This window comes from Arabidopsis lyrata (assembly GCF_000004255.2).
Source record: "Arabidopsis lyrata subsp. lyrata unplaced genomic scaffold ARALYscaffold_4, whole genome shotgun sequence".
Classification (NCBI taxonomy): Eukaryota; Viridiplantae; Streptophyta; class Magnoliopsida; order Brassicales; family Brassicaceae; genus Arabidopsis; species Arabidopsis lyrata.
This window is the reverse complement of record NW_003302552.1, coordinates 16,999,535-17,027,074: the sequence shown is the minus strand read 5'-3', so window position 1 is coordinate 17,027,074 and position 27,540 is coordinate 16,999,535. Positions and strand designations below refer to the sequence as shown.

Genomic DNA, 27,540 nt, shown 5'->3' with positions numbered 1-27,540 from the left:
AAAAATAAAATTCTTTACAGAGAGGTTTTTCCATGGGCAAAACAAAACAAGCTCATGTAAATTGAAACAAAAAGGTTAGGTAGGAATGTGTCTTTTTATTATTAAACTTTTAAGCCCTTCCTCTTACTTACAGTCAACAGTCTGTACAAGATGTCAAGATCAAACCAGCAGTAACCGGACGGGTTTGAGTTTCCATACCTGAACCAGATTAATTAGTTATGGTGCTTATCAGATAGATAAACGGAATATTGGTTAGTCTACACTACAATCATTTTAATAATTGACTATATTCTTTTAATATATAGTATTATTGATATGCTTATGCAGAATCATATATATAGATACGGCATGGAATGCTTTGTGACAATTCCTTGAAATCTTGAAGCACTTTGTAATGACAATAAGAAGGAAGAGCTTTAGATGCATTGTACCTAGCACTTACAATTGTTAGTCGTAAAGTAAGATCACGTTGTTTAATATTTCTAAAGAGTGTGGTCAAATGAATTAGTGAACTATTTTTGTATAAATATAGAATAATATATTAATTAGTTTCATTCGACATTCGCGCATGCCCCATTCATGCATATACATATATGATTATGGTGGTTATAAGATTGAAACCGTGTTATATTTTGCGTCGGTGACATTAGTTGTTGAAGCTCCAGTGCTCCACACTACTGATTTGAACCCATAATATATGATACGTTTTGCCACCTATAGGCATTTGATCGATCTCTACTAAACTAATTCCTTTATTAAAATTGCATCCCAATATGTATCATCATCATACCTCTCTTAAAAAATCAGTTTTTTTTTTTAGTTTTATTTGTTGATGGTATATATATCATTCTACAAAATATATATTTATATATAATCATGAAGTATAGATGTTATTGACATGTTACGTTGAGAATTGGATTGAATTTTTGAGTGGGAGTCGGGTAATCGTTATATATATATATGATTTTATCAATATATATACCACTCTTTTTTTGTTAATTAATAATCATACAACTTTTACTAAGTACATTAGTAAATTCCTGTCAGAAACTCAATAATACGAGACGCAATTTAACAATGATCGATACCCAAATTATATGAAGAGGTTGCTTCTCATAATAATCAAACATTCTCCAGATTATAAGACTTTGACTTCTAGATATACAGCCATTAACAATTCTATCATGCATGATTCACATCGTCAAAGTAAGTATGGAAAAACGATTTAATGAAATGTCAATATTCAAAATACTGTAGAAGAGCCTAGAAAAAGTTGAACATAATTTTTTTTTTTGTAACATATTATATATTGAAACTTATGAGTGTGAACATAATTATATAGTTATAACTTCGTCTGGGTCCAACAGGACCGTTAATGGCACTTAATTAGGTTTTTGTCGGTAACGAAAGAATAATAATCAAAAGAGAACAACATTTTTTAAATTAGAAGTAAGAGGTCACCCATAACTTATAAGTTATAGCTGCAATCGTGGAAAATGTAAACGAAGTGAAGGATGATGCAATTGAAATTTGAGTCACCTTCCTATCTCGCAGGGCCAAAGAAGAAGAAATTTAATATACACAATTATTTTCTTTTTGTATCAATGCATATCATTTATTAAATCGAAGTATAAAAAGCTGCTTCATCATAAATTCAAACTAATATGTTTAACCAAGAAAAAATTGAAGAATCAAATCCTGAAAACCGGCTGTTCCGTGCAAGGACGTCGGTCGAATGATGTATATATTATGTAATTGTCTAACAGAGATTAATTTAATCGCGTCGACATGGTCAGTTTTGCTTAAAACACAAGAGCAATGCATTTTTTATACCAAATAAACGTAAGCAAAATAATGTCAAACAAAACTTAAAGACTGTTGAGTATAAGAATATCCGAATAACGACTTATTTGGTATCGTTGATTCGAGAAAACTCTAACTCTACTCTTTTATCAACTGTCAATACAAATCAATGAAAAACTATTTAGAACATTTCCATTAATAGGTTTCTTTCTATATAAGTGGGTTTTTCATAATTAAGAAAATAAAAATAATTGAGAATGAAGAGAGAGAGAGAGAGAGAGTGTAGAGGGGTTCTCAAATGAGAAATTTTGAGATACGCTTGAGAACTCAATAAAATACTTGTCTACTAGAATTTAACCCGCGGTATACCACGGGGCTATATTTTTTTAAAAAATGTAATGTTATTTTTTAAAAGATTAACTGAAGATATATCATATTAATTTGTATTTTTAAATGTAGATATCTATCTATCAATTTTTGAAGTATAGATACAAAAACATACATTTTTTTAAAAGTAACGATGTATAGTGGATTTTAAAATTTTGAATATTTTACTCAGCAGTATACCGTGGGTCGTTTTTTTATAACTAAAAATTTTAAATTTAAGTTGGATTTGTTTTGTTAATATTGTTTCTTTTGTTTTGTGTTTAAGATTGTATAATTATATTTTGATCGTTAATTTTAGGATTTCATCCGTGATATACCGTTATTTATTTATTTCGACCCAAACCCGTCATCCCATATAAACCCGTCTATATTATCTCGTTAGCTAAATTATTTGTATTATAAAATCCAAGAAAATAAATTATTATTGTTATAAAATCTAATAATTTTAGGATCTCACCCGTAGTATACCGTTCTTTGAACGATTTTAAATTTATACTACTAATATATATTTTAAATTTATCATATAAAGTATATGATTTCAAGTTTTTGTGTTTTTTTTTTATTTAAATAAAGCAACAGCTTAAGGGCCTGATTGGTAACAGCTGTAGCTTTACATTTTTTGCTGTAGAAATATGACTGTAGGTTTATTTGCTGTGGCTGTAGATTTTATTGCTGTAGAATTTTGGCTGTAGAATTTAAAATTTTGGAAAGTTGAAAATTATGTGCTTTAGGAAAAAAGGCTTTCTACAGCCAAAAAAGTGAATTAAGGAAATATTTTGGCTATGAGAAAAAAAAGGAAAGCTAAAGCTTCTAAAGCTTGATTGGATGTATTTCAAATCTTTAGAAATTTTTTTGCTTTGTAAAGACTGTAAAGCACTTGCCAATCAGGCCCTAAATGATGATAGATATAGTTCTTTTTCCTGTATGTGTATTTGATTTTTCTATGTGAATATTTTGATTATTATAAATTAGTATTTTTATTGCTATGCAAAATGTTAATATAAATATTTGCTATAATTTTTTTTGAAGATATATAGAAAGATTGTGTAGAGATTTTTAGAAACAGCAAGATATTGTTTGGTTAATATCTTTTATTTAAATTTTGTAAAAGTAATAATAAATGCCAATGGCATTCTTTGTAAATACTGTCCAACTTCAGGATTTATTTGCTAAAAATGTTCCAAAAATGTATATATAGATTCTAGAGTGGTTCAATTTGTTATTTTAAATAAAATTTTAATTATATAATCAAATTTTATTAAAATATTAATATTTTTTTTGTTTTAGAAACTCTTTAAAGTTTTTTTTAATGGAGATGCTTTTAGGCAACAAAGCAAAAGACTAAGAAGACTGGGAAATAGAGTTCTAATCACACATAAAAGAACTATAAGATAAATGGTAAACCCCAAAATTAGAGAACAGTAGTATAGCAATCAGTATAGCAATCTATATATAGAAGGAATTACCAATGTTAATTATTTTAAGATTTTACTTTCTCGGTAAAGCCAGACCCAATGTAATTAGCTAGTATAAATAATAATAAAACAAATGCTACCAAAAAAATCACGTTTTTGTACTACACTTGAAAAAAAGAAAGATTAAATCATATAAAACCATTGTTAACTGTTAACTCATTTTTAAAGAACTGTCTCCACATAATTACCATCCAACCTATTTCCTCCAAAAATAATTGTTCCAATTTTATGTAAACAAATGTCAATAATTGTTCAAATTATGTCCATTCGCTTTTACGTAAAAAATGTAACGATTACATATGTATACATCAGAAACGACGACAATAGATGATAGTGATGAGGCGGCAACGATAGAATCATAGCAACAATATGGATGATAGTGATGCGGCGGCAACTATAAGATTTATTATATCGTGTGAATATACTTTAATAAGAAATTGTATGCTAATATTTATGTATAGTTGCTAAAAATAATTAACAAAAACAAAAGGAGATAATCTTTTAAATACCAAAGATTCTGCAAAAATGATAATACAATATTGGCAAAATTGTATACTGCGAGATTCATGAAGACCGTAAACAATGATTCTCGAAGAAGATGACAAATCATCAAGACGAGAAACGATGGGTTAGAGATTTGTACGTTTTGTTTTTTTTTTTGTTAAACGATTTGTACGTTTTGTTGATCGATCGTGTGATATTGCCAAAACTACGGGTTCGAAAGTCTGAAAGGCCTTTATAAAGGAAATGCGTCGAGTTTTGTGCTCGAGGGCCTCATGAGGTTGGGTTAGTGTCAATATGTTAAATGATTAGATTGAGGACTACATTGGTAATCTATGATAGTGGTGGAATGGTTCTGAACTACTTGTATGACCCATGAGGGTATTGGTGACTGGGATATGTAAGACCCATGTGCGTAATATGGTATAATATTCATATATCAATAGCTCCAATAAAACGACATCACGTGATAGTTTAATATTAAAACGAAAGATTGGGTTAAATGGGAATTTTTTCTTAATGTATCAAAATTCCACCAGTTTTTATTTACATTTTTGAGTAAGAAATACAAAAAAAAAAGTCATTTAGTATTTAGCAAATATTGATGAATAATAATCAACAAAACAAGGCCGTACGAGAAAAGTTGTATACTCTCACTAATATATTTTACGACACAGCAAAAAGGAAATCTAAAGTCAAAACGGGTGGCAAAATTGTGTAAAAAGAGAGGAAGAATCAATCAATTATGGCATGTGAGTAATAAAAAAACAAAGACACAAAGCAGACACTCTTTGTCTTCACCACCGCCACGACCCAATGACTAACTTTATATTTATCACAATTTTCTTATCCGTTTTGTTACAATCCTCTTTGACAAGTCAAACCTTTTCATACGTCTCACGTGTTCTTTTTTCTTCACCCAACTCATCTAAAAGGTTAAATCTATGTTCCTCGTTCGTTCCCTCTATGAGAAAATAATACTAATAAACTTTATTGAATAGGGGCTGGTTTTTTCTTTTTTTAGCATATAGTTTACAGGGACAGCTTTACAAAGAGTGTGTAATAGTATTTGTATTTACCGTGTTTTGACTTTTTTAATTATTTGGGAATTTTTGACATCTCCTTTATATATAAACCCAACCTCCTTTCTCTCTTCTTCCTAACTTATTCAAACCAATTCACATCTTCCCAAACCCAACTACTACAACTTGTAGCAAGAAAAAATATATTCTTTAGCTTCTTTGATCAATATATTCATCTGGGTTCTCGTCAAATATATTCTTCAGCATCTTCATCATATGTCCGGAGGAATAATGGATGAAGAGATCGAGATTCCTCCGTTCTTCCTTTGCCCTATCTCTTTGGAGATCATGAAAGATCCGGTGATAGTCTCTACCGGAATAACCTACGACAGAGACAGCATCGAGAAATGGCTATTTGCAGGCAAAAAGAACTCGTGTCCGGTCACCAAACAAGACATAATTACCGACGCGGATCTCACTCCGAATCACACTCTTCGCCGTCTCATCCAATCTTGGTGCACTCTAAACGCCTCCTATGGCGTCGAGAGGATCCCTACCCCGAGACCTCCGATTTGTAAATCTGAGATCGAAAAGCTCATTAGAGATTCAGCCTCTTCGCATCAAAACCAAGTCAAATCTCTCAAACGACTTCGTCAGATTGTGTCGGAGAACGCGAACAACAAGCGGTGTTTAGAGGCGGCAGGAGTACCGGAGTTCTTGGCCAAGATCGTAAGCAACGAATCAGAAAATGGTTTTCCATCTTCAGAGAGTTTGACCGACGAGGCCCTCAACTTACTCTACCATCTCGAGACCTCAGAGACAGTCCTCAAGAATCTTTTAAACAACAAGAAAGGTAATGATATTGTAAAGTCGTTGACGAAGATCATGCAGGGCGGGATCTACGAGTCCAGAGTCTATGCGACTTTGCTTCTCAAGAACATTCTTGAAGTAGCGGATCCAATGCAGATTATGACCCTGAAGCCAGAGGTTTTCACTGAGGTCGTTCAGATCTTGGACGACCGGATCTCGCAGAAGGCGACCAAAGCTGCGATGCATATACTGGTGAACATATGCCCATGGGGAAGGAACAGACATAAGGCCGTGGAAGCTGGAGTGATCTCTGTGATAATCGAGCTTCTCATGGAGGAGAGCTTCACATCAGAGAGGAGAGGTCCAGAGATGGCGATGGTGGTTCTTGATCTGTTGTGTCAGTGTGCGGAGGGACGGGCCGATTTCTTGAACCACGGAGCAGCCATAGCGGTGGTGTGCAAGAAGATACTTAGGGTTTCGCAGACAGCAAGCGATAGAGCGGTTAGGGTTTTGTTGTCGGTGGGAAGGTTCTGCGCCACGCCTGCTTTGCTGCACGAGATGTTACAGTTGGGGGTTGTAGCAAAGCTTTGTCTTGTGCTTCAAGTAAGCTGTGGGGGCAAGACTAAAGAGAAGGCAAAGGAGTTGCTTAAGTTGCACGCTAGGGTTTGGAAGGACTCGCCATGTCTGCCAAAAAACATGATTCTTGCATATCCTTGCTGATGAAAACCAAGAAAACAACGTACAGACATACAAACAAGTCCAATTCTCAAATGAGAGCTAGTTATTCGTCGTATGCTGTTGAAAAAACTAGTGATATATTCATATCATTAGTCCAATTTTCCTTAGGTTTCTTTTTCATACTTAAGATGCATGTTCACAATGTAGATAATAGTGAAAAATGTTCATCGAATATTCTTTTATGAAAAACTACAAAGATATCAATAAATCACAAGTTACAAGGCTATTCTCACTTGCATTTTCGTTATAGTGAAAACGCTTTTCAGCTATAAGATATATATATATATATATATATATATATATATATATATATATTTTAAAATTTATGTATCCTCTTAATCTCCATCATTATAATCCAGGTAAAAGGAGACAAGGAGTACTATACCATTTAATTTCATCATCTCTTATTTTTTAACGAGTAAATGAGTAAGTTTTCGCCTACAATAATTTTCTTTCTTTTGGTTTATACAAATTTTTCTTAGGATTGGGTTTGTAACATTCAAATTAAGACCAAATTATAATTTTTCCAAGTTCATAATTAATCCGATGCACGTTACCTCCTTTTTTTATTGCAAGAATCTTTGTATAATTTTTACCAATTGGGGCACATGGTGTTGGTACATATTACAAAGCAAAAATGTTATACTAGGGTACGGTACCAACATAATAAAAAGAAAATATTTTGTTTGAGATCGCATCTAGCTGAAACTTCATTCTTCCACATTACGTCTTTCTTAATAGTAACACATAGAAATCAGTGTGTTATACTTTTGCATCGCATCTAATGACTAATATTCTCATTGACCAGCGATGTTAGAAACGTCGAATTACTACAGGACGCATTCGAGGGAGTGAAGACAAACAGATATATAGAATACAGAAGTAGCCACCTAAAAAGAAATATAAACAAAAGAAGTTGACACAGAAGAAAACTGAGGAGCAGGCCAGTATAGAACCACACCACCCACCTATATATATCACATAAAATATATTATGTGGCTTTTTCTTCCCTGATATATAGTTTATATATATATATATATACATACCATTGTTTATTAATATGGGTGTGTATAATGTATATAGAGCAGCTCTACAAAGTACAAAATATAGATGAGTTTAAAAGTACAAATGCTGGGTCCAGACTGGACCACAAGTTGTAGCTGTAGTTGAACAATACTCATACCATTCATAATTCATAAATAATAAACATAAAAGTCTTCGACTTGATAAATAAAACAGTTGTCGTATGTGTACTGTTTCTCAACCATCTTATGAAATTATGGATCGAATACTATTACTTGACACATGCGTGATTGCGATAAACAAAAAAAATTATATACAATATTAGTAATTCACGAGATTACGACGGATTATTGTATCAAAAACACGTTGGAATTTTATAAACTTTGCATTCATGGTTTTTAAAAATTTGCATTCTTTGAATTGTGTAAAGACATTAAACATTTGATCAACCATTATTATATGATGGTAGCTTATTGTGGTTAGAATGACTAATCTTTGTAATTTTTTCTTTTGTTCATACACATGGATGGTCCAATAAGAACTTTCAATCATAGACATAGTGAATTCGAACTTCGTCTTCTTGTTTTGGAATTTCAGTGCACCATATAAAATTCAATGAATACATGCTCTAGATGTATATATAAGTTAATGTACATATCGTTATTTCTTTCCATAGGACTTGGAGTAGTAATTGCGACCACCAAATTTATTGCTATAGTAACGTCTATTCCGTGAGCAATAATTTTCGAATGTGATACATTCTGGTGGATAAGAAGAAGCCCCATATCCACATATTTATACATAGCCATGCTTTTATGTTTTGCTCCATGCATATTTTGATCCAAGTACACGCGCCGGTATGTATTTTGTTAACGCATGCATTATATATGCAAACATATACATATCATAAATATGTGGACCGGGACGTGAAGGACCAAACAATGTTGACGCCGCAATAGAAGACTCGTTTTTATTTGATCGTTGTATCATTATTATTTAACGAGAGCGAGAAAGTTGATTTCACTGTAACGTAGGGTTTAAACTTAAAATTAAATGAATGACTTGTGATTTTAAAAATACTAATATATACAAGGACCTAAAACAGACACGTAAAGCCCCACTCTCTACGGATATGGTGTAAGAGCATGTACATCAAACAATGTTGGGTGATGTCTTCCCTAATAAAAAATAATTATTTAGTAGTGAAAATGATATAACTGAAGATAACACTTTAGATTTACTTTTAACCGAAAGACATTGTAGATGTAGCTCATGTTCATTGATGTAATTTCTAATTTCTCGGATATCAATTCTCGGTTTTCCACGGTTCCTAATATCAAATGACGGCCAAAGGTCTGATCATGATAGAAGACCTCGAGCAATTGGCTAAGAAGATGGACCTCATTTATATGACATTTGAAACTATAAGCTAACAATGCTATAGTCGAAACTCCACCTCAGTAAGCAATTGGCATTGAAAGACGAGACGAAATTGCTAAGCATAAACAAATGTTTGTTTTCATTTCAACTTAAACATTATAACCACAAAGAAAGAAAGGTAGCTGCAAGCCTGCAATGGGAAATGAGATGATACTACAAAACTCGGGCCTAACCGAAACAAATAAGCCACAATTTTATATTGTACAATCACTAACGAACAGCTCTAAAACTACAACTTGTATTACCTTTTAAAATTTAAGCAGAGTTTGGAGTCCCAACTATTGACCTCGTTTACCAATAACTAAGGTTTCCTAATTCCTCTACACTAAGATAAGACTCACTGGCATTTTGCTTAATACCTAATGTTTTGGCTACGTAACAACTCTACCACAGCTGAGACCACTCCTTTCCCCTCCACCGTTATGTCCAAACTCGGATCCTCTATCTTCTTATTCAGCAGCTTGTCCACCTCTCCCCGCAATCTCTGCACAATCATATTATCCTCTTCGCATCACAAAATATATGAAGAACAAGAAAGATCTGACAGAGATAATCCAATTTTACCTGTATCAGATCCAAGACGTTCTTTGAGGCTGAGAAATGGAGATACCCTCCCAACATCTCTATACCTTCCCCGGTTTTGCTTGGCATAAGATTGCCACCAAACATAAGGAGTGCATAATCTGATATGTTTGTCGAGTCTCGGATATAAACACTTGTTGTCTTCACCTTTTCGCTGTAGACCAAGTACGGCAATGAGAAGAGATTCACTCTTGCGTTGACAGATCCAGGGTGAATATCAACTTTACCCAACTCTTTAGTATAGAATGCAGTGCGCTTCCCTCTTCTTTTGCATTGGACAACATTTGGGTACAGCCCCGCACACAGAATCGCGCTTATCATCTCCATATCGTGGCTATATTGGTTGTATGCCTGAAAAGCACCATGTGCATGTGAAATGTCAGTATAGATTCTATCAGCGTTCCAAATATAAATGAGTTATTAGGACTGGTTCCTGACGCTTACATTTGGCTTTGATTTGTCTACGAACCCTATATCTGATAGAAGATCAAGAAACTGGTTTCTCATATCCTCCATCATCCTTAGAGTTACAGGGGAAAGAAAGTTTTGCCAACAAAAATCTTTTTCGTTTCCACCACGCTTTGCATCCCGATATCCCTCATATGCCTTAAGAAGAGCAATGTGATCACTGCACAACACAGAAATGCCAAATCTTTTCTGTAAGAAACAGAACACAGTGACCTGATTGACTGACTGGGTGAGAAAATAACGTAATTTGCCTCTAGGTGTCATACCTGCAGGAATCACCAGCAAAATATCTTTTGGCTTCATCGGCTTCCTCTTTCCTATTTAATGGTAAGACAAATGGGCTACGATATGCCAGAGCAGCGGCGATTGTCAAAGCAGGATTGACGCACTGGAAGATAGCTCCAATAAGAAGCATCTTTCCTATATTTGGGTCCACGGGTAGAGTGCAAAGATGCCGACCTGTAAGTGTAACATGATGGTTTTGAGTATAGAAACAATAACAAAAAAAATGCACAATGATAAAGACCAGAGGTACTGCTCACCAAGGGGTGTAAGTTCTTCCATGTCATTTAAAGCCCCAATTGTTTTGAGAAGTTCAATAGCATTCTCAACAGCAAGTGCATCTGGTGGCTGCAGTGCCTTTGCCAAGAATGATCCTATGGATCCAACTTGCAAACTTTTGATATGCAGGCATAGCTCTTGCAATGGAGTCCGTATGATTTCTGGTAATTGATACTGTGGAAAAGCATCATAGATAACTTTTGGATACAACCTATAACAAACTCCAGCTTGAACACGTCCAGCACGACCTCGTCTCTGCATTTGTACCAAAGCCACAGAGAAAAGCACGAATTTTAAGGTCTTACAAGCACATATATGATCTGGGCGCAGTACTTGGATCATTGAATGAAACACTGATAGACAATTTGATGGTTAGTCGAATACCTGGTGCGCTGAAGCCTTTGAAATCCATGATGGCAAGAGACATGCCACCTTGTTCAAAGCATCATAGCTAGTTTCCTTTGCTTTACCACAATCCACAACATATACAACATCATCAATGGTAATACTACTCTCGGCAATGTTTGTAGCCAAAACTATTTTCCTACAAAAGCAGATCATTCGCTGAGAAAAGTTTCTACATAGCATAATGATCAAAGAAGAAATGAAGAATCAATAGCTCAGAGGGCTAACCGTTTGTTAGGAGGTGGACGGTCAAAAATTTCACGTTGATTAACTGTCGGCATTGAACCATGTAGAGGAAGAACTAAGAACTTGCTAGAATCTCCAAGCAAGTTGTTCCCATTAATTTTCTCAAGCAGTTTTGAAATCTCATCCCAGCCAGTAAGGAAGACAAGAATCGCCCCACCACCTTCAAGACGACAAATATATTCAATTGTTGCCTCCACCTACGAGAGAGTTTCAAAGATCAGATTCTCCAGTAAAAGATGATATGAGCTGGATTACCAAGAGAATAAAGTGAAACCCATACCAGATCCACATCAATCTGTGCACCAGACCATGCTTCGAGAGAATTCCTTGTGGCCGAGCTATAACTTTTATAGTGAGAATTGATGTCAATATCCTTAAAAAAAAAAAAACTTAAATAAGGCAGACTTCAAGCTTTCAAGGTAAAACATATTCTAGTAAGCTTCAGCCTTTGAAGATGAACAAAATGCAAAAGTTCAAGACTTATGCGTTTTTCTAAACTACCACCGAGCCGCTTTTAGTTACTGAAGCATACACTTAACTTCCCACGTGAACTAAGTTAGCATTTTAAAATAAATCTCATGACAAGTAAAATATTTTGGTCTTGACTCTTGAGGTTTAATCTTTCCACGTACATGGAGACCAAATGTCTATATCAGCGTGAATGTGTGATATAAAAAGAATAAACAATTCTTAGGCTAGATAAATCAGACTAATGAACCAAACTTGAATGCAATACTGATGAATTTGAGAACCTGAATTATTATGCAACTCGGTATACACATTTTCTGTAGCGGTATAAGAATCAAGCTTCATGCTACTTTTACAAAGAAACAAACTTTCGAGATTTGCAAGTAACAATTCAGCAGAAGAATAGCAAGGAACAAAAACAATTTAAACACTTTCTGGAATATTAACTTATTTCAGATCAGAGGAAGCTTGTTCTATAATAGATGGCTCAAAACTGTATCAAGGGATTTAAAATGTTAATCTGATGTAGTTATAGTTCTTACTGTACATAGTAGACATCTTGATGAGGTGTATGCAATATTTCTTGGTATAATGCTATATGTTCACAGATTAGTCATGACGAATGATAAGTAAGGTAAAATGTCTATCGCACAGGTCACCCTCGATGATTGGGAAAAAGTTTCTCAGGACATTTATATCTGCTCAAGAGTTCAATTGAGTCTATATTCCCTAATGAAACCCTATATCTTGATAATTGAAGATCTTGGAATTTTTTCGCACTTACGATCCAGATCTAACATTAGTATAGATAACCAAGTGGATAAGCTATTCTATCTATACATATTTCTGCTGCATATTTCAATAGCTTTTTACTTGGATACCATTTGGAAGCATAGTCATACCTCGAAAAGAGTAGTCAGGTCATCTTTCTTGGATTCTGAGTCTCTTCTTCTACCTCTCGAATTACCTTGATAATTCCCTGAGTCAGACGACTTAATACTATAACGACTTTTCTCCAGTACATCTTCTAGGAATAACTCTGCCACAGGGAATGTGAACCCCTGGCAATAAGTTGAAAAGAGATTAGTCACAATTATCAGATCATAAACAAGACACTGGATTTACAACTAGACATACCGGGATGTGCATAGTGGGAGAGTTCCCAAAATATGTTGAGAACATGTCAGCGTTAATCGTAGCACTCATCAGAATAAGACGCAAATCCGGGCGTCGAGGAAGGAGATCACGTAGTATGATTAGTAGAAAATCTTCATTCATGCCTCTCTCGTGAATCTCATCCACGAGCAAATGGCTTACGTTAGTCAAATTGGGATCCTCAATCTGCATTTCAACAATTGATTCGTCACATCAGCGTTTCAAAATTACAAAGTATAAAATATCGTAGTTCAACTAAAATGTGATGAGTGAATGAGTAGTAGAATAGTTGTATCTTACCAGCCGCCGAAGTAAAACACCAGTAGTGCAAAATAGCAATCGTGTTTGATCAGAACGCTTTGATTCTAGACGAATCTGATAACCCACAGATTCACCAATGGATTCACCTCTTTCAGCAGATATACGAGAAGCAACAGATATGGCAGATATACGTCGAGGTTGAGTGCAAATTATGTTGCAATCAGCACCTCTTAGGGATGATATTTCTTCTTCCAATAAAAATTGAGGAAGTTGTGTTGTTTTACCACACCCGGTCTCTCCTGAAACTACCAATACCTGAAAAATAAACACAGGACACAACTATTAGTGCAAGATCAACACTGCTCAAAGAAATAGCTTGACAATATTATTGGAGAGGGAGAAAATAGCTGATGGGACACAGAGAAGAAAAACATACTAAAAGAATACCTGATTTTCTGAAACAGAGTTAAGAAACCCCTCTTTCATTTTAAAAGCAGGTAGCTTTTCTCTGAAAGCATGAAGTGCTTTTACACTCTCAGTTGCCTGTGTTAAAACTGATGTTATGTCCAGAATCTACATATACCATAATGAATACAGTTTACTTTAGCGATATATGTACCTTTAGCTTTTCCTGTCTATCCTTGAGTGCAACACTGAATTTTTCTTTCTGAAGAGAATCCGGCAAGTTGGAAGCAGAATCAGGTCTTTTCAAGCCAAGAGTTGAAGTACGATCCTGTTGACCATTAAATGGTGAAGCTTTGGCACTAGAAGACCCTGATTCTTGTGTTGTTTTCAAAAGACTTCCAAGTTTTCTCTCAGTCTCTGTGGACATTTTAATCTACAAGAAAAAGAGTATAAGCGTTTCAGCAGCCACCACTAGGTATAAAATTTTCATACTAGTAACATTTCCATTACCTCTTTCTGAGTGGATCCATGCCGTTCATCAAGATCCGCTCGATAATCTGGCAAAGGAACTTTGCTAACTACAAGAGCCTTCCCTTTATTGTATGCATGGCTTCCATTCCACAAAGGATAAACAAATTCATGACATAACTAAAGAAGATAAATATTCACAGAAACAAGATGGACTTAAAACGAAGTCGTCTAGAAGATAGACTTACAAGTAAAGACCCATCTGATAAGCCATATCAGAAAGTGTTTGCTGATCTCCGCGGCTAAAATTGCGCTTAATTAGCAACTCTTGTTCTCCTCCTGTTTTCCATTGCTCAATCTTGTTCCACCATTCATTCTCATCAAGAACTTCCATCTGAGATAAATTAGCCTTATATAAATTCACCTTAATAGAGATTACCATCTCCAACTAAATCCTCCTGATTCTCGAATAAATAAGGACTTCATCATCCAATTCGAACAATGTATCAATTACCTCAACTTGTTGTTGGCGCAAACGCTCAGCTCTCCACACCGGATCCCACCATCGCTGTTCCCCGCCGCCACGACCGCCGCCGCCGCGTCCACCACGACGACCTCCAGCACGACCGGAGGAGAAACCTCCACCTCGACGACCACCTTGAGAATTAGGACCGTGAGGAGGCATAGCGGCTGTGTGAAAGAGAGAAGGAAGCGGAGAGAGTTTGGAAGAAAATGGAAGGAGAAAGCGAAGCGTGGAGAAACAAGAGAGGGACAGTTGTTGCATTCGTAAATTCGTAATGAATATAAAGTTTGAAATAATTTAAAAGTTGAAGTCTCGCACTGACGCACTATTTTGCTTATTGAAAATTTTTGTATTGAATTTTGAGTGTCACACTATACAAGATATGAGTGACTTAAACCTAATTTAGTTTAAACTTTCAACCATACATATGATTAAATCTAAATTACACACTAATTTGTGACGCCACCAAACTGAGTCATCTCAACTATAAGACTTGGACAACTTATTCTAAGAGTGAGTTAACAATCAAACAAGCATGTAAATCATTAACTCTTACAACCCATGTTTAAAAAATCGCTAGGCGCTAGTCGGGCGCTCGGGGTGGGCCTAGCGCCTAGCAAGAAAATCGGAGATTAAGCGGGGATTAATCGGAGATTAGTTTTAGGGTTATTTTTAATTAATTATTTAAAATAATAAATATATGATATTAAATATATGTATAGTTTTATCCTCTTGATAAAAAGACACCAAATAAAATACAAAACTATAATATAAACATTTATCAATGGGCCAGAAAAAAATAAATTAAACCCAATAGGGCTGTGGTCCAACTAGATGAAAGCAATAGTGGAAAGTTTCAATAATACATGTGTCCTAAACAATAATTGTGAAGGAAAGATACACGAGAGACACTTGCAAAAGTCCCACATCGGTAATTAGAGGAAGGAGCTCATGGAAACTCACTTATAAATATGCATGTTCCACATTATTTTGTCCCAATGAGCCAAAGTAAAAATTATGGGCCGCTCACGTGAACGTGGACCAAGAATTAAGGTCCATTTTTAAAAAATTTTATCGGTTATAAAACCGATTTTATCATTAAGCGGCCGTATAATCGGATACCGTCTAATTTGTCCGATTTGAGTAAAATCACGGCGGATGACATCCGCCGTGCGACTTTCCGGCCGGGGTTACAACACATTGTCAGGTGCGTTTTTGAACAGGGGTTACAACACATTGTCAGGTTCATACACATTTTTTTTCTCTCTTACTACTTCTTCCAAACTCTTTTCATGCCTAGGCTAGTACTGGTAGTAAGTGTTTTATATATTCGGCCCAAGTAGCTCAATTAGTGTTTGAGTGTAATTTCATATGTTTGAGTATCCAGCCCAAATATCTGGGTTTATCTAAATTCATATTGTTTTAGATGACATAGCCCATATTGGAAGACCAGCAATAATAAAGTATTAAATAAAAATGGTGTATTAGAATATCTTTAAAATTCACTGGGTACATTCATTCTTCAATCTTCACCAAATGAATCCGCCCCTAGATATATACGTCAAAATATATGTTAATTTGTCTCCATTCTTAATTGCATGTATATCTGTTTATATACTATCATAGTGTATATTAAAATATCCATCATGCGAGCATGCAATGACGCATTTTGTTCATTAAGAACAACTGTCCAACAGATTGTTTTCCATCATCAAAGATGCCTTGTGCAAGTAACTTGGCCGTTAAGTGAAAGATTTTATCTATGATTTTAGCTAGTTTGCCAGAATATAATTTTATGTAAACGTTAATGCCCCGACTTAATTGGATAAATTTTGATTTCCTTTTTGAGGGTAAGTAACATAAGTGATCGCGGGAAAACGGCCAAAATCAACCCGACCTATTTCCATGCGGCGTTTTTATACCCGAACTCTAATGTATGGTCGTTTCCGAACTGATCAAGTATTCAAATTTCCAACCTGAACTTATCATCATTAGTCAAAACCAACATTGACTTTACCGGTATTAGTCAGCCATTAATTTCCGATGACTAAGCATACATTATTGCGATGATGTGGCATTACGCTGGCTGACGTGGCAAGGGACTCCAAATAAAAATAAAAAAATCATCACGAGTAGGAATCGAACCTGCAACATGAAAACGAGCGTTCATCCCTTCAGACCATTAGGACATTGAAATTTTTTATGTTCTACTGAACAACACCTAAATATATTTCGAAAGGTAAATCGTTAAAGAGGAAAAAAAATCCAGAAACCAAGATCGTCCAATTGAAAAACCTAATGAAAGCAAGAAATTCATCAACTTCCATTATTCTGTGAAATCATATTGAGATTCTGACATGTAAAATCTGAAATCTAGGCTAATAATCTGAAAACAAGAGTATCAGGAAGACGAAGAACAAGAGAGATTGTGTTTCGAAATTTGACAACGAAACATCTTGTCGACCACAACGAGGACGAAGAAGAAGTTCGGAATTGGGGGATAATTGATGTAGTTTAGGGTTATTGTTTTGAATTATGAGATTTGGTTTTACGAGATTAAGTTTCTAAGGCTTCAAATTCGGGAACATTCGATGCAAATCTGGGTTATTGTTTCTGAATTTTGAGATGCTGCTTCATCTTCTTCCCCTTCGTCGACATAGAATTTTTTTAATCCTTTTTTTACCCTTTGAATTTGTAAATATATTTAAAATTTATTCTAAAAAACTCAAAAAGTTACAATGTCCTAGTGGTCAAAAGAGTGTATGCTAGGCTTCATGTTGCAGGTTCGATACCTAGTTGTGATGATTTTTTTCCATTTTTTATTTGGAGTCGCTTGCCATGTCAGCCCGCATAATGCCACGTCATCGCAACAATGTATGCTTAGTCATCGGAAATTAATGGTTGACTAACATCGGCAAAGTCAATGTTGGTTTTGACTAATATTGATAAGTTCAGGTTGCAAATTTGAATATTTGATCAGTTCGGATAGGAAACGACCATACATTAGAGTTCAGATATAAAAACGCCGCATGAAAATAGGTCGGGTTGATTTTGGCCGTTTTCCCAAGTGATCGCTTACGACCCTAGCTTGAATATTAAAAAATGTTAACACGTGACTTGATTACATTATATTAACATAAATCTTTTATCCCATTACATGTTCTTGTTTATTACTTTTTAATGTAAATGTTTTGTCATTTTCTGTTTTTTTCTTCAAGATTCTTGTATTTAGAGTTTCAGTCATGCATATATAAAAGTGGTCATATAGATCCATCATTTATTTTTGTTTAAATAGATGTATGAATTAATTTAACTAATGTGTAAACAACGGTAGCTTCAATATAAATCGTTATAATTATTTGTATAATCCACAGAAACACTAATACATATCATCTAAATTAAGTTCATAGTGATTAAATATGTAGCTTAATGGTTAATTTATACTGCTAATATCTCATAATTAATAGTCAAACTCGAAAATATATTTTTTCGCTTAAAACACTTAAATCAAAAATAATTTTTTATATTTTTTGCTTAGGGCACTTAAAATGTTTGGACCGGCACCGCCTCCACTAGTATACAAATTATTAACCTACATTTTTATTTTAATTGTATTGGCAATTTTAGGAGAAAAACAAACTGTATATTAATCTTCTAATATGGAGAGATTTCAAAAGTTTTTAATCTTCTAATACTAAAATAAGATAACACTGCGACTTTAAAAGCAAAGGAAACTAAACGTTGCTTAGGTGACAAAATAAGTGATTGGACTTAAATAAGCCCGAATAAAGAGGATAATTAAACGTACATAAACAACAAGATTAGTATATACGTACGTAGGACGTTGACTTCAAACTAATTCAGCGTAAAACTTCTCTAATCTTAGCCACCGACCCCTCCATACATTCCTAAATCAAATCTTAATACATGTCACATGCTAAATTCATTAGCCCTGTATCCAATTCAATTGTGCAACTAAATGTTTTTATCTACATTTGTTTGAATTATAATACGAGTAAAATCTAGGAGCTTTCTCGTTCGGATCAAAAAATAATCATAGAGAAAGAAAAAAACGAATTAATGGGTCACATATATGCGTTAGAGCATCATTATAGGTAGTTTCTTAGAGATAAATCTTAGTAATATTTAAATAATTTATTTGTAAAACTGATTGTTAAAAGATAGTATTTTTGAGTTAAGATTTTTGTGTGATTAATGATAGGCTCTTAACATGTGGTTCTTAGAAAAAAAATATATTAATATAAAAATAAAATTTATAATTATAGAAAATTTAATAATTGTTGCAAATTAAAAAAATTAAAACATACATGAGATACAATTTATAACATAAATCACAAATATTTTAAACTTAATTTCTTCTATATTTTGTCCATATATGCTCGACCAAATCATTCTTCAATTGTTGATGCATACCTTGATCACGAACTCGAGCTCTATTATCGAAGAAATTAGAAGGCGTATCTGTAGAATATGTGAAATCCGCCCAATCAAAACGTGACACGTGGCACATCTTAAGTATTAAAGTGATTTAAATTAAATAGTTAATACCTTAATAAGTTAAAGAACGTTCCTTAGCATTCTTAGCTTATTAAGGTATTAACTATTTAATTTAAATCACTTTAATACCTAAGATTCAGCTAACATCTCCCCTATAATGATGCTCTTATACTATTACCAATACAATATTAGCAAATGTATACATTAATTTTTTTTTATAACCATCCACAAGTCACACAATTCTTGCTTTGACAAGCTTTCTTATCCTCATTCACATGCATTTCCTCCCTTTGTCCATCTCTCTCTTAGCGTTGACTTTTGATAACCCCAAGATGCTTCAATTTACATTGTCTTATATCAAATGGCTGACCAAACCTCTCCATTATTTCTCTTATTCCTCTTCCAAAACTCATTAAACAAACTCCATCAAACCGCAACCGCCATGAACACCTTCCAACCACCGCCACCGCCGGAGATGCCGGACTACAACGGCCTCCTCGGCACAGACGACATCGGAGGATTTCGATACGGAATCGGAGTCTCCATCGGAGTGCTCCTCCTCATCACCACCATCACCCTCACCTCCTACTATTGCACACGTAACCAGCTCTCTTCTTCACCTTCACAAACCAGTCAAGATTTGACACGTATCCATCATCATCACCACCATGTCATCATCGACGTTGTCCCCGGTCTTGACGAAGACACCATTCAAAGCTATCCTAAGATCCTCTACTCGGAAGCAAAGGGACCAACAACGGCGTCGTGTTGTGCCATTTGTTTAGGAGACTACAAGGGAAAACATCTGCTGCGGCAGCTACCAGATTGCAACCATCTCTTCCACCTTAAATGTATTGACACGTGGCTTAGACTCAATCCTACGTGTCCTGTCTGTCGGACTTCGCCGCTTCCAACTCCTCTGTCCACTCCCCTCGCCGAGGTTGTCCCCTTAGCCTCCTCCGTCGCCGCCACAAGGATGTCCTAATTTTTTTGTTTATTTTATAACCGAAGAAAGCCTCAATCTAACTAATCTCCGGCTTAAACCATTTATCATATTCTTCTTTAATTCCTTGTAAATTTATTTATTTTGGTCACTAACTGATCACTGTATATATTCTTCGAAGCCGACTATTTGTAAGAGGAAGGAGGTTAAGGACACAATTTTGTTGGATTAGTTTTTCTTTTAGCAATGTGAACGAGTTTATCTATACATACGTATCAAGAGAGAATAAATATGAATATAGTCGGTCGAGAGAGAGGCTTGAAATATGTTTCGTGTCTTGTATTGAACTTTGACAGATCATTTGAATATTGAGACGTCAAAGAAAAAGAAAGAGTTCGAGGACAAGTTGGCACTTAAAATAATAGATCAGTCGAATCAATTAGGCGTTTGATCATCAGCCTGACAATCTTTCTCAATTGGTTTATTAAAAAGTATATATGTAGCAATCTTTTTTGTCCGTATTATACAAACTACATAATTAAACAAACAAATTAAAGCAGATATTTAACAGTGTATTTGTCTTATTTGGTAATACCGTTAGCCAATATCTATGATTATGGTGATATGAGAAAAAAGACTTTTATGAAGACGTAAAAAAGATATCAACCGAGATTGATCAAGAGATATGAAATAAAATAAAAAACACGATTTTTGTGTCTCCAATTCCCAGCTGGCTGAAATTAAGTAGGTGAGGATGATAAAAATGAGTCGACCATGATAAAACTACCCTTATCTTATTTAAAGTATTCGACAAAAAAAAAATATTACACCAAATTCATTTTACAAACATTATTATCTCTTCAAAGTGATATGGTCTCTCGGCTATGTATTCCTTTCATAACAAGAAAAACCGACGTCTTTCAAACCATCGGCAACGTTGAAGCAATGAATCTGATTAAGTAAGACTTCCTCAGTCACTTTTGTGTAATGGTGTATGCCATTTGATATTCTATACTCTGCTTTGCTTTGATATAGTAATATCATACTCTGTTTCTTCAATAAATAATCAAAATTTTCGTGGAAAAAAACAAAAAGAATTCCAAAAATGATTGTAAGTATTTCTCAAAATCTTTAGTTGCAACCAGTGTTCAAGAAAGCGCTAGGCGCTAAGCGGGCGGTGACCCAGTGCCTAGCGCCTAGAACGCTTAATCGGGGCCTAGGCGATTTTTTAGGCGGTTTAGACGTTTATAACATAAAAAAATTATAAATATAATATTATATATAAAAGTTATATAAAATATCTATATAAAACTAAAAATTATGAAATTATAAACAAAAACTAGATAAAACATTTATTTATATTTATATTAAAAAATATATGAATATTTATAACTATATATATAAATAAATCTCTAATTGAAATTAAAAAAATACATTAAACAAGATCTATGTGATTTTAGGCGGTCAAGACGGTAATCTAGGCGTCGCATGAGAGCCTAGCGCCTAGTCGGGACTTAGGCGACTGCCTAGACCGCTTTTTATAACACTGGTTGCAACTTTATCTACTAAGAAATGTCTAAAAAAAGAAATACAAGGTAACAAAATTAAACAAGATGAGTGGATCTTAACGCGAATAAAATAAATCAAACCATTTGACTCACACGTTAAATATCTCTATTAACCAACGGAAAAAGTTATGCATTAGAAAATTATAAAATCCACACTAAATATCTAATCGAAATAGGCTTGGTCATTCGGTTTTCCGGTTCAGATTGAGAAATTTGACTACTTTAGTTTGGTTCGATTTGGTTCGGAATTTTTGCCGACCCTTGAAGAAAAAGAAAATCCTCACGCGCCGGTAAGTCGGTTTCACGAACAAAGAGGCTGACTATAAAAATCACATTGGAAGCTTCGAGTTTTTCCTGAGGAAGAATCCACACACAAAGAAGAATCGAGTCTCATCACGAATTTTAGCTATGGGTTGGGTCTGGATTGACGATTCATCCGCTTCTAAAGCCGGTACTGATCTCACCGATAAACCGCTCGGAGATTCCTCCGCCGCCGCCGGAAATTGCTCCACCACCACGGTGGTAAGATCGCAGTGCAAGACGGAGGAGGTTGAGCCTGGAAAGTTCGTCAGGAAATGTGACAAAACAGAGGAGATCCTCCGCCACTGTTTTGGGAAGTGAGTGTTTAGGTTCCTTTCTCGCTTTGATCATAACCCTAATTAAGCAAAATATAAGTGTTTAGATTTTTGATTTACATGTGGAAATGAAATTTCTAGGGTTTATAGAACAAATAGATAAAAGTTTCTCGAGGATGAGTGTGTTGGTTGTTTTTGGGCTCTGAGTTAAATTGAAGTTTCGTTGGTTATGTAAAAGCTAAAGCCAATAGTTCAAGATTGACTCTTGAATTGCAGGTATATAGTAGTATTTATGCACTGGCATGGTTACATTTGCTTAGTTCTCGTGGTTCGATGTTGTTTTTTTTCGAAAAGACCCTCTATCACTGAAACATTATGGTACAAATGTTTCATTATAAAAGCAGCCTGTAGCTAAGTTGCCATGATTTCTGTAAAATTCTTTTGATTTTATCATCTTTGTAGTTTTGTAACTTGCAGCTAGCTTCTTTTTTGTTTGTTTGTCGCTTGCTGCCTTTGATACGAGTTATTCCATGTTAAATGTGATGCTTTCCTTTGGGGGACAACTACTTTGAGTTCCTACCATTACATGTCTTGTTTTCTTTCTTGCTTTTTGTGTGATTTTGAGATTGCACGTTGATTGTTTGTACCTTTCACTTCTCTATACAATCACTAAATTGATTTCCCCTTTGTTCTGTATCTGGTTCAGGCCCTCTGAAGTTGTTCAATCCAACACAGAGCACACAGAAGAAGATGTGACAGACCAGATGGTAGGGAGATCCGCTCTTCCGAATCAGTTTGAGGAAAGAAACCCGCTAAACTTCCCTGGACTCCGCAGAGATGTAGACGCCATCGAACGCCATTTCTTGAGCGGAATGAAGAGTTTCTTTGATGCAGCTGAAGAGATGACAAGCAGCTTATTTGATGTCATGGGAGACCATCACCCAAGCACCAGGAGAGGAGGGATACCCATTGAAAACCATCCCAAGATAGAGGAGCACCGCAATGACAAAACTGCCCCTACACGACCACACTCCTCGGGAGAGATTGATCTCTCGGGCTTGGCCAAGGACGTTTGAGAAAGGTCGTGTACTTCTTCTTGTTCTAGCTTTGGCATATATAATCTTAAAAATGTAATATGACTTTCTAAGAAGCGTGAGGATTGTAGTCTAATGTTAGCGGTTTGCACGTTTTTCCGAGTGGGTACTATCTAATCTATCAATATCGTACTATATTAGTACTATGGTGTTATGTCTGTGTCTTTTTTTAATCATACCAACCGAAAATATATTTATCATCTTATCACTTTGTCCCAAAAGTTCTTTTACATTTATATATATAATTCGGACGTTCCATTAAATGGTAATAGTCTAACAGAATAATAATGGTCAAAGTAGAGTTATTGAGTGAAATTAAAGATTAAAAATCCAACCTTACGTTTTTTGAAAGATTGGTTACCATTTTGTGGCATGGAGTAATTTAGAAAAAACAAGAAATATACATTTTTGGTCTTCGATTGAGTTGAAGAATTTTCTTAACAATTACGGAGTTTGAAGGGACCGAACAGTTAATCAATGTATCCACACAGACACTTAAATAATCTTTAACACAACCTCACAGAGTCATATGTTAGATTTTGGTTAGAGGAGAGAATCAAACAAGTTAATTTAATGGAGAAAAGCCAAAAACCCTAATAAATCCCCCAAAAAATTCAGTCACGACGTGAGACCCAATTCCTTTTCGTCAAATCATCTTTTCCTTTTCAATTCCCATTTTCTTATTCTTCGTTTTCCATTTTGTGTATTGTGTGTGTTTCTTACGAAATGAGATGATTCGTAGAATTTTGTGATAATTGATTAAATAAATTATTCAGCCGACCTCGAGATCTTTCTCCCTTAGATCAGAATTCATCTTTGGGAGATTTATCTGTCTCCCTTCATGGAAGTGGTTATGGTGTTAGATAGGAGAGATCTTTGTCTCTATGAGATCAGGTTAAGGGTTTTTTGATCTCTTGCGTGAAAAGAAAGAAAAAAAAAAAAAGAAAAGGGAATTTCCTCTCTATCTTTTTGCGTTTCTCGTGTAGATTATTGTATAGCATAAAGTTGTTTGGGATTTAGATTGTAGAAATGGGGAATGTATGTGTTCATATGGTCAACAATTGTGTGGATACGAAATCAAATTCATGGGTTCGTCCCACAGATCTCATCATGGATCATCCCTTGAAGCCACAACTCCAAGACAAGCCTCCTCGGCCAATGCTAATGTACAAGGATGATGATAAACCCAAGCTTAATGAAACTCATGGAGACCCTAAATTACTTGAAGAGAAGGCAAAACCTGCGCAGAAGCAAACGAGTTGGGAACAAGAAGGAAGGGTGAGTGAAACAACAAGGAAGTGCAGTGAAGAAGAGAATAAGAAGCGTGCGATTGCGTGTGGTAACAGCAAAAGAAAAGCTCACAACGTAAGGAGACTGATGAGTGCAGGGCTTCAAGCAGAGTCAGTATTGAAGACCAAGACGGGGCATTTGAAAGAGTATTATAACTTGGGAAGCAAGTTAGGTCATGGACAGTTTGGGACGACGTTCGTGTGTGTTGAGAAAGGAACAGGGGAGGAATACGCGTGCAAGTCTATACCGAAGAGGAAGCTAGAGAACGAAGAAGACGTGGAGGATGTAAGAAGAGAGATTGAGATAATGAAACATCTCTTGGGGCAACCAAATGTGATCTCCATCAAAGGAGCTTATGAGGACTCAGTGGCTGTTCACATGGTGATGGAGCTGTGTAGAGGAGGTGAGCTGTTTGATAGAATAGTGGAGAGAGGGCATTACTCTGAGAGAAAAGCTGCTCATTTGGCTAAGGTCATACTTGGTGTGGTCCAGACTTGTCATTCTTTAGGTGTGATGCATAGAGATCTTAAACCTGAGAACTTTCTCTTTGTCAACGATCACGAGGATTCGCCTCTTAAGGCTATTGATTTTGGGTTATCTATGTTCGTCAAGCCTGGTATGTTTCTTACAAAACAGAGTTTTTTAATTCTCATATGTAGATAAATGTTTGTTCCTGAAATGTATACATTGTTATTTTCAGGAGAAAACTTTACGGATGTGGTTGGAAGTCCCTACTACATTGCGCCTGAAGTTCTCAACAAGAATTACGGTCCAGAAGCAGATATTTGGAGCGCCGGTGTTGTGATTTATGTGCTACTGTCTGGTTCAGCTCCATTTTGGGGAGGTCAGATTGTTGTTACTTTGATCACAAACTATATATGTTTTTGGAGGTGTTCTCATGTGTGTTTGTTGCTTCAAGCAGAGACGGAAGAAGAAATCTTCAATGAGGTTCTGGACGGTGAGCTTGATTTGTCATCAGATCCTTGGCCACAAGTTTCTGAAAGCGCAAAAGATTTGATCAGAAAGATGCTCGAACGAAATCCCAAACAAAGACTCACTGCTCAACAAGTCTTGTGTAAGTCCCTAGAATCATGAAACTCCATAGTTTACTTTAAGCAGATAGAAAACTTAAAAAGTCTTTTTTTCTTTTTTCAGGCCATCCATGGATTAGGGATGAAGGAACTGCACCAGATACACCGCTTGACACGACTGTTTTGAGTCGCTTGAAGAAGTTTTCAGCTACAGACAAGCTCAAGAAGATGGCTTTAAGGGTACCACAAATAAGAAAGAAGCTTTTGTGTTTTTCTTATAGATTGTTGTGATGAGAGAATCTCTGATTCTTAGTGTTTTACTTTCAGGTGATTGCAGAAAGGCTTTCCGAACAAGAGATTCACGAGCTTAGAGAAACCTTCAAGATTATAGACAGTGAAAAGAGCGGGCGAGTAACTTATAAAGAACTCAAAAGTGGTCTTGAAAGATTTAACACAAATCTTGACGACTCTGACATCAATAGTCTTATGCAAATGCCAGTAAGCAGACACTAGTACTTTCTCAATATATATGGATTTAGTGATCAGATTATAAAGTTTGATTCATAGTTTTTCTTACATATTGGGATCATTTTTAGACGGATGTGCACTTGGAAGACACAGTAGACTACGAGGAATTCATAGAGGCGATTGTAAGACTGAGACAAATACAAGAAGAGGAACCAAAGGATCGTTTAGAATCATCAACAAAAGTGTAATGAAGTTGGCGTGAAAGAAGATATTGTTGTTGTCTGAAGAAGTGTAATGAGTACTCAAAACTGATGATGACGAATGTAAGTAAATGTGATGCATTCACTGATCACTTTTAGTCTCTTAGAGCTGTTGTTATAAATGTCTCATAATGATAAGATCTATAGTGTATTTCAATATTTCAAAAACATAATCTCTATATAATCTTTATATTTTCATACTGTAGACTGTAGGAAACTACAAAAACAGCTGCAACAAATGAATATAAGAGAGGAGGCAGAACAAGGAGAAGATGGACACAAAAAAGGCCACAAGAAAGTAAGTTGATGGATAGAGAAAGTCAAATGATTTTGATGTGTAGGTCGTTTTTTTTTGTTTATCATGTTTTAGAGCGAAAAAAAAAAAATGAAAGCTGTGTTTTGTTGTATATAGAAGTTGTAGTAGAAAGGATAAGGAGACACACTTAAACTCAGGTGATGTTGATGCTTTCAAATTTCAATACTTTGCTGCCTTTGTGCCTTGACCTTGAGAGGGTCATATTAGGAATAAGAAGAATGATTATGTACCCAGAAAGAAACTTAATTTAGAAACCAATATATCTCAAAACAACCTCTATAGTAAAATGTTTGGACGAATCCTGAATGATTGCAACGTGTTAGTTAGTAATAACATATACATATTCACATTGGCAAGCATAAAAAACTTGGAAAGATGAGTCCAAAAAGATCTGACGGTGGAGAATTCAGACACAACAAAACCTACGTGGAAGGAACAGTATTTTGCTGGTCAAGACAGCTCACGCGCGGTTGGCGGCGAAAACGGAGGGGCCCAGACGTGAAAACCAATCATGTGGAACGGTCGTGACACGTCAGCAATAACGGACGAAGAAGTGGGGTCTACAAACGGCGGGTATGTCGTGGGGCTTAAATGGTTCGCTGTAACGGAGACCCTCCCCTCTCTCTTCTTCTCTCCCACGTTCTCCAAACACTCTTCCCTCAATCATTTGCTCTCTATTTACCATTCTACCCCTCTCTCACTCACTCTTTTGACCACATTATTGACCTTTTTTTTT

General features: G+C 35.3%; 5 protein-coding genes across 6 annotated transcripts; 4 read left to right on the top strand and 1 right to left on the bottom strand.

The window, feature by feature from the left end:
• The first annotated feature begins 5,224 nt into the window (after nt 1-5,224).
• Nucleotides 5,225-6,962, top strand: LOC9315650 (E3 ubiquitin-protein ligase PUB23). The gene has a single exon (XM_021028057.1). The coding sequence runs from the start codon at nt 5,465-5,467 to the stop codon at nt 6,716-6,718; it is 1,254 nt and encodes a 417-aa protein (XP_020883716.1). The 5' UTR covers nt 5,225-5,464; the 3' UTR covers nt 6,719-6,962.
• A 2,293-nt stretch (nt 6,963-9,255) lies between these two features.
• Nucleotides 9,256-15,017, bottom strand: LOC9317485 (DExH-box ATP-dependent RNA helicase DExH1). The gene is made up of 16 exons (XM_021028037.1): nt 14,733-15,017; nt 14,467-14,612; nt 14,261-14,360; nt 13,965-14,183; nt 13,793-13,888; nt 13,385-13,660; nt 13,067-13,270; nt 12,832-12,990; nt 11,742-11,834; nt 11,444-11,658; nt 11,195-11,354; nt 10,792-11,065; nt 10,516-10,708; nt 10,226-10,409; nt 9,764-10,132; nt 9,256-9,683 (listed from the first exon to the last, which is right to left on the bottom strand). Exons 1-16 carry the CDS (start codon nt 15,000-15,002, stop codon nt 9,552-9,554), a joined length of 3,090 nt encoding a protein of 1,029 aa, XP_020883696.1. The 5' UTR covers nt 15,003-15,017; the 3' UTR covers nt 9,256-9,551.
• A 4,496-nt stretch (nt 15,018-19,513) lies between these two features.
• LOC9317484 (RING-H2 finger protein ATL70) lies at nt 19,514-20,445 on the top strand. The gene is given in 3 exon segments (XM_002881372.2): nt 19,514-19,629; nt 19,631-19,682; nt 19,684-20,445. Coding segments are annotated over 3 exon segments (708 nt in total). The 5' UTR covers nt 19,514-19,534; the 3' UTR covers nt 20,245-20,445.
• Nucleotides 20,446-22,026: 1,581 nt separating this feature from the next.
• On the top strand, nt 22,027-23,642 carry LOC9317483. The gene is made up of 2 exons (XM_002881371.2): nt 22,027-22,387; nt 23,052-23,642. The coding sequence occupies exons 1-2, from the start codon at nt 22,179-22,181 to the stop codon at nt 23,419-23,421; spliced, it is 579 nt and encodes a 192-aa protein (XP_002881417.1). The 5' UTR covers nt 22,027-22,178; the 3' UTR covers nt 23,422-23,642.
• A 110-nt stretch (nt 23,643-23,752) lies between these two features.
• On the top strand, nt 23,753-26,967 carry LOC9317482 (calcium-dependent protein kinase 25). 2 transcript variants are annotated; one of them, XM_002881370.2, is made up of 7 exons: nt 23,755-25,345; nt 25,430-25,573; nt 25,652-25,804; nt 25,885-26,000; nt 26,088-26,258; nt 26,357-26,551; nt 26,695-26,967. In XM_002881370.2, the coding sequence occupies exons 1-6, from the start codon at nt 24,469-24,471 to the stop codon at nt 26,474-26,476; spliced, it is 1,581 nt and encodes a 526-aa protein (XP_002881416.1). In that variant the 5' UTR covers nt 23,755-24,468; the 3' UTR covers nt 26,477-26,551; nt 26,695-26,967. The 2 variants fall into 2 exon arrangements, with proteins under 2 accessions (XP_020883705.1, XP_002881416.1); XM_021028046.1 differs by having other exon boundaries at nt 23,753-25,345; nt 25,430-25,804.
• Nucleotides 26,968-27,540: the final 573 nt, after the last annotated feature.

Coding starts and splice junctions, on each gene's coding strand:
- LOC9315650 (XM_021028057.1), top strand. CDS start 5,465: ATGTCCGGAGGAATAATGGATGAAGAGATCGAGATTCCTCCGTTCTTC.
- LOC9317485 (XM_021028037.1), bottom strand. CDS start 15,002: ATGCAACAACTGTCCCTCTCTTGTTTCTCCACGCTTCGCTTTCTCCTT. Junction 14,613..14,732: donor TGCGCCAACAACAAGTTGAG/GTAATTGATACA, acceptor AATTTATCTCAG/ATGGAAGTTCTTGATGAGAA. Junction 14,361..14,466: donor TATCAGATGGGTCTTTACTT/GTAAGTCTATCT, acceptor GTGGAATGGAAG/CCATGCATACAATAAAGGGA.
- LOC9317482 (XM_021028046.1), top strand. CDS start 24,469: ATGGGGAATGTATGTGTTCATATGGTCAACAATTGTGTGGATACGAAA. Junction 25,346..25,429: donor ATCTATGTTCGTCAAGCCTG/GTATGTTTCTTA, acceptor TGTTATTTTCAG/GAGAAAACTTTACGGATGTG. Junction 25,805..25,884: donor CACTGCTCAACAAGTCTTGT/GTAAGTCCCTAG, acceptor TTCTTTTTTCAG/GCCATCCATGGATTAGGGAT.
- LOC9317483 (XM_002881371.2), top strand. CDS start 22,179: ATGGGTTGGGTCTGGATTGACGATTCATCCGCTTCTAAAGCCGGTACT. Junction 22,388..23,051: donor CTCCGCCACTGTTTTGGGAA/GTGAGTGTTTAG, acceptor TATCTGGTTCAG/GCCCTCTGAAGTTGTTCAAT.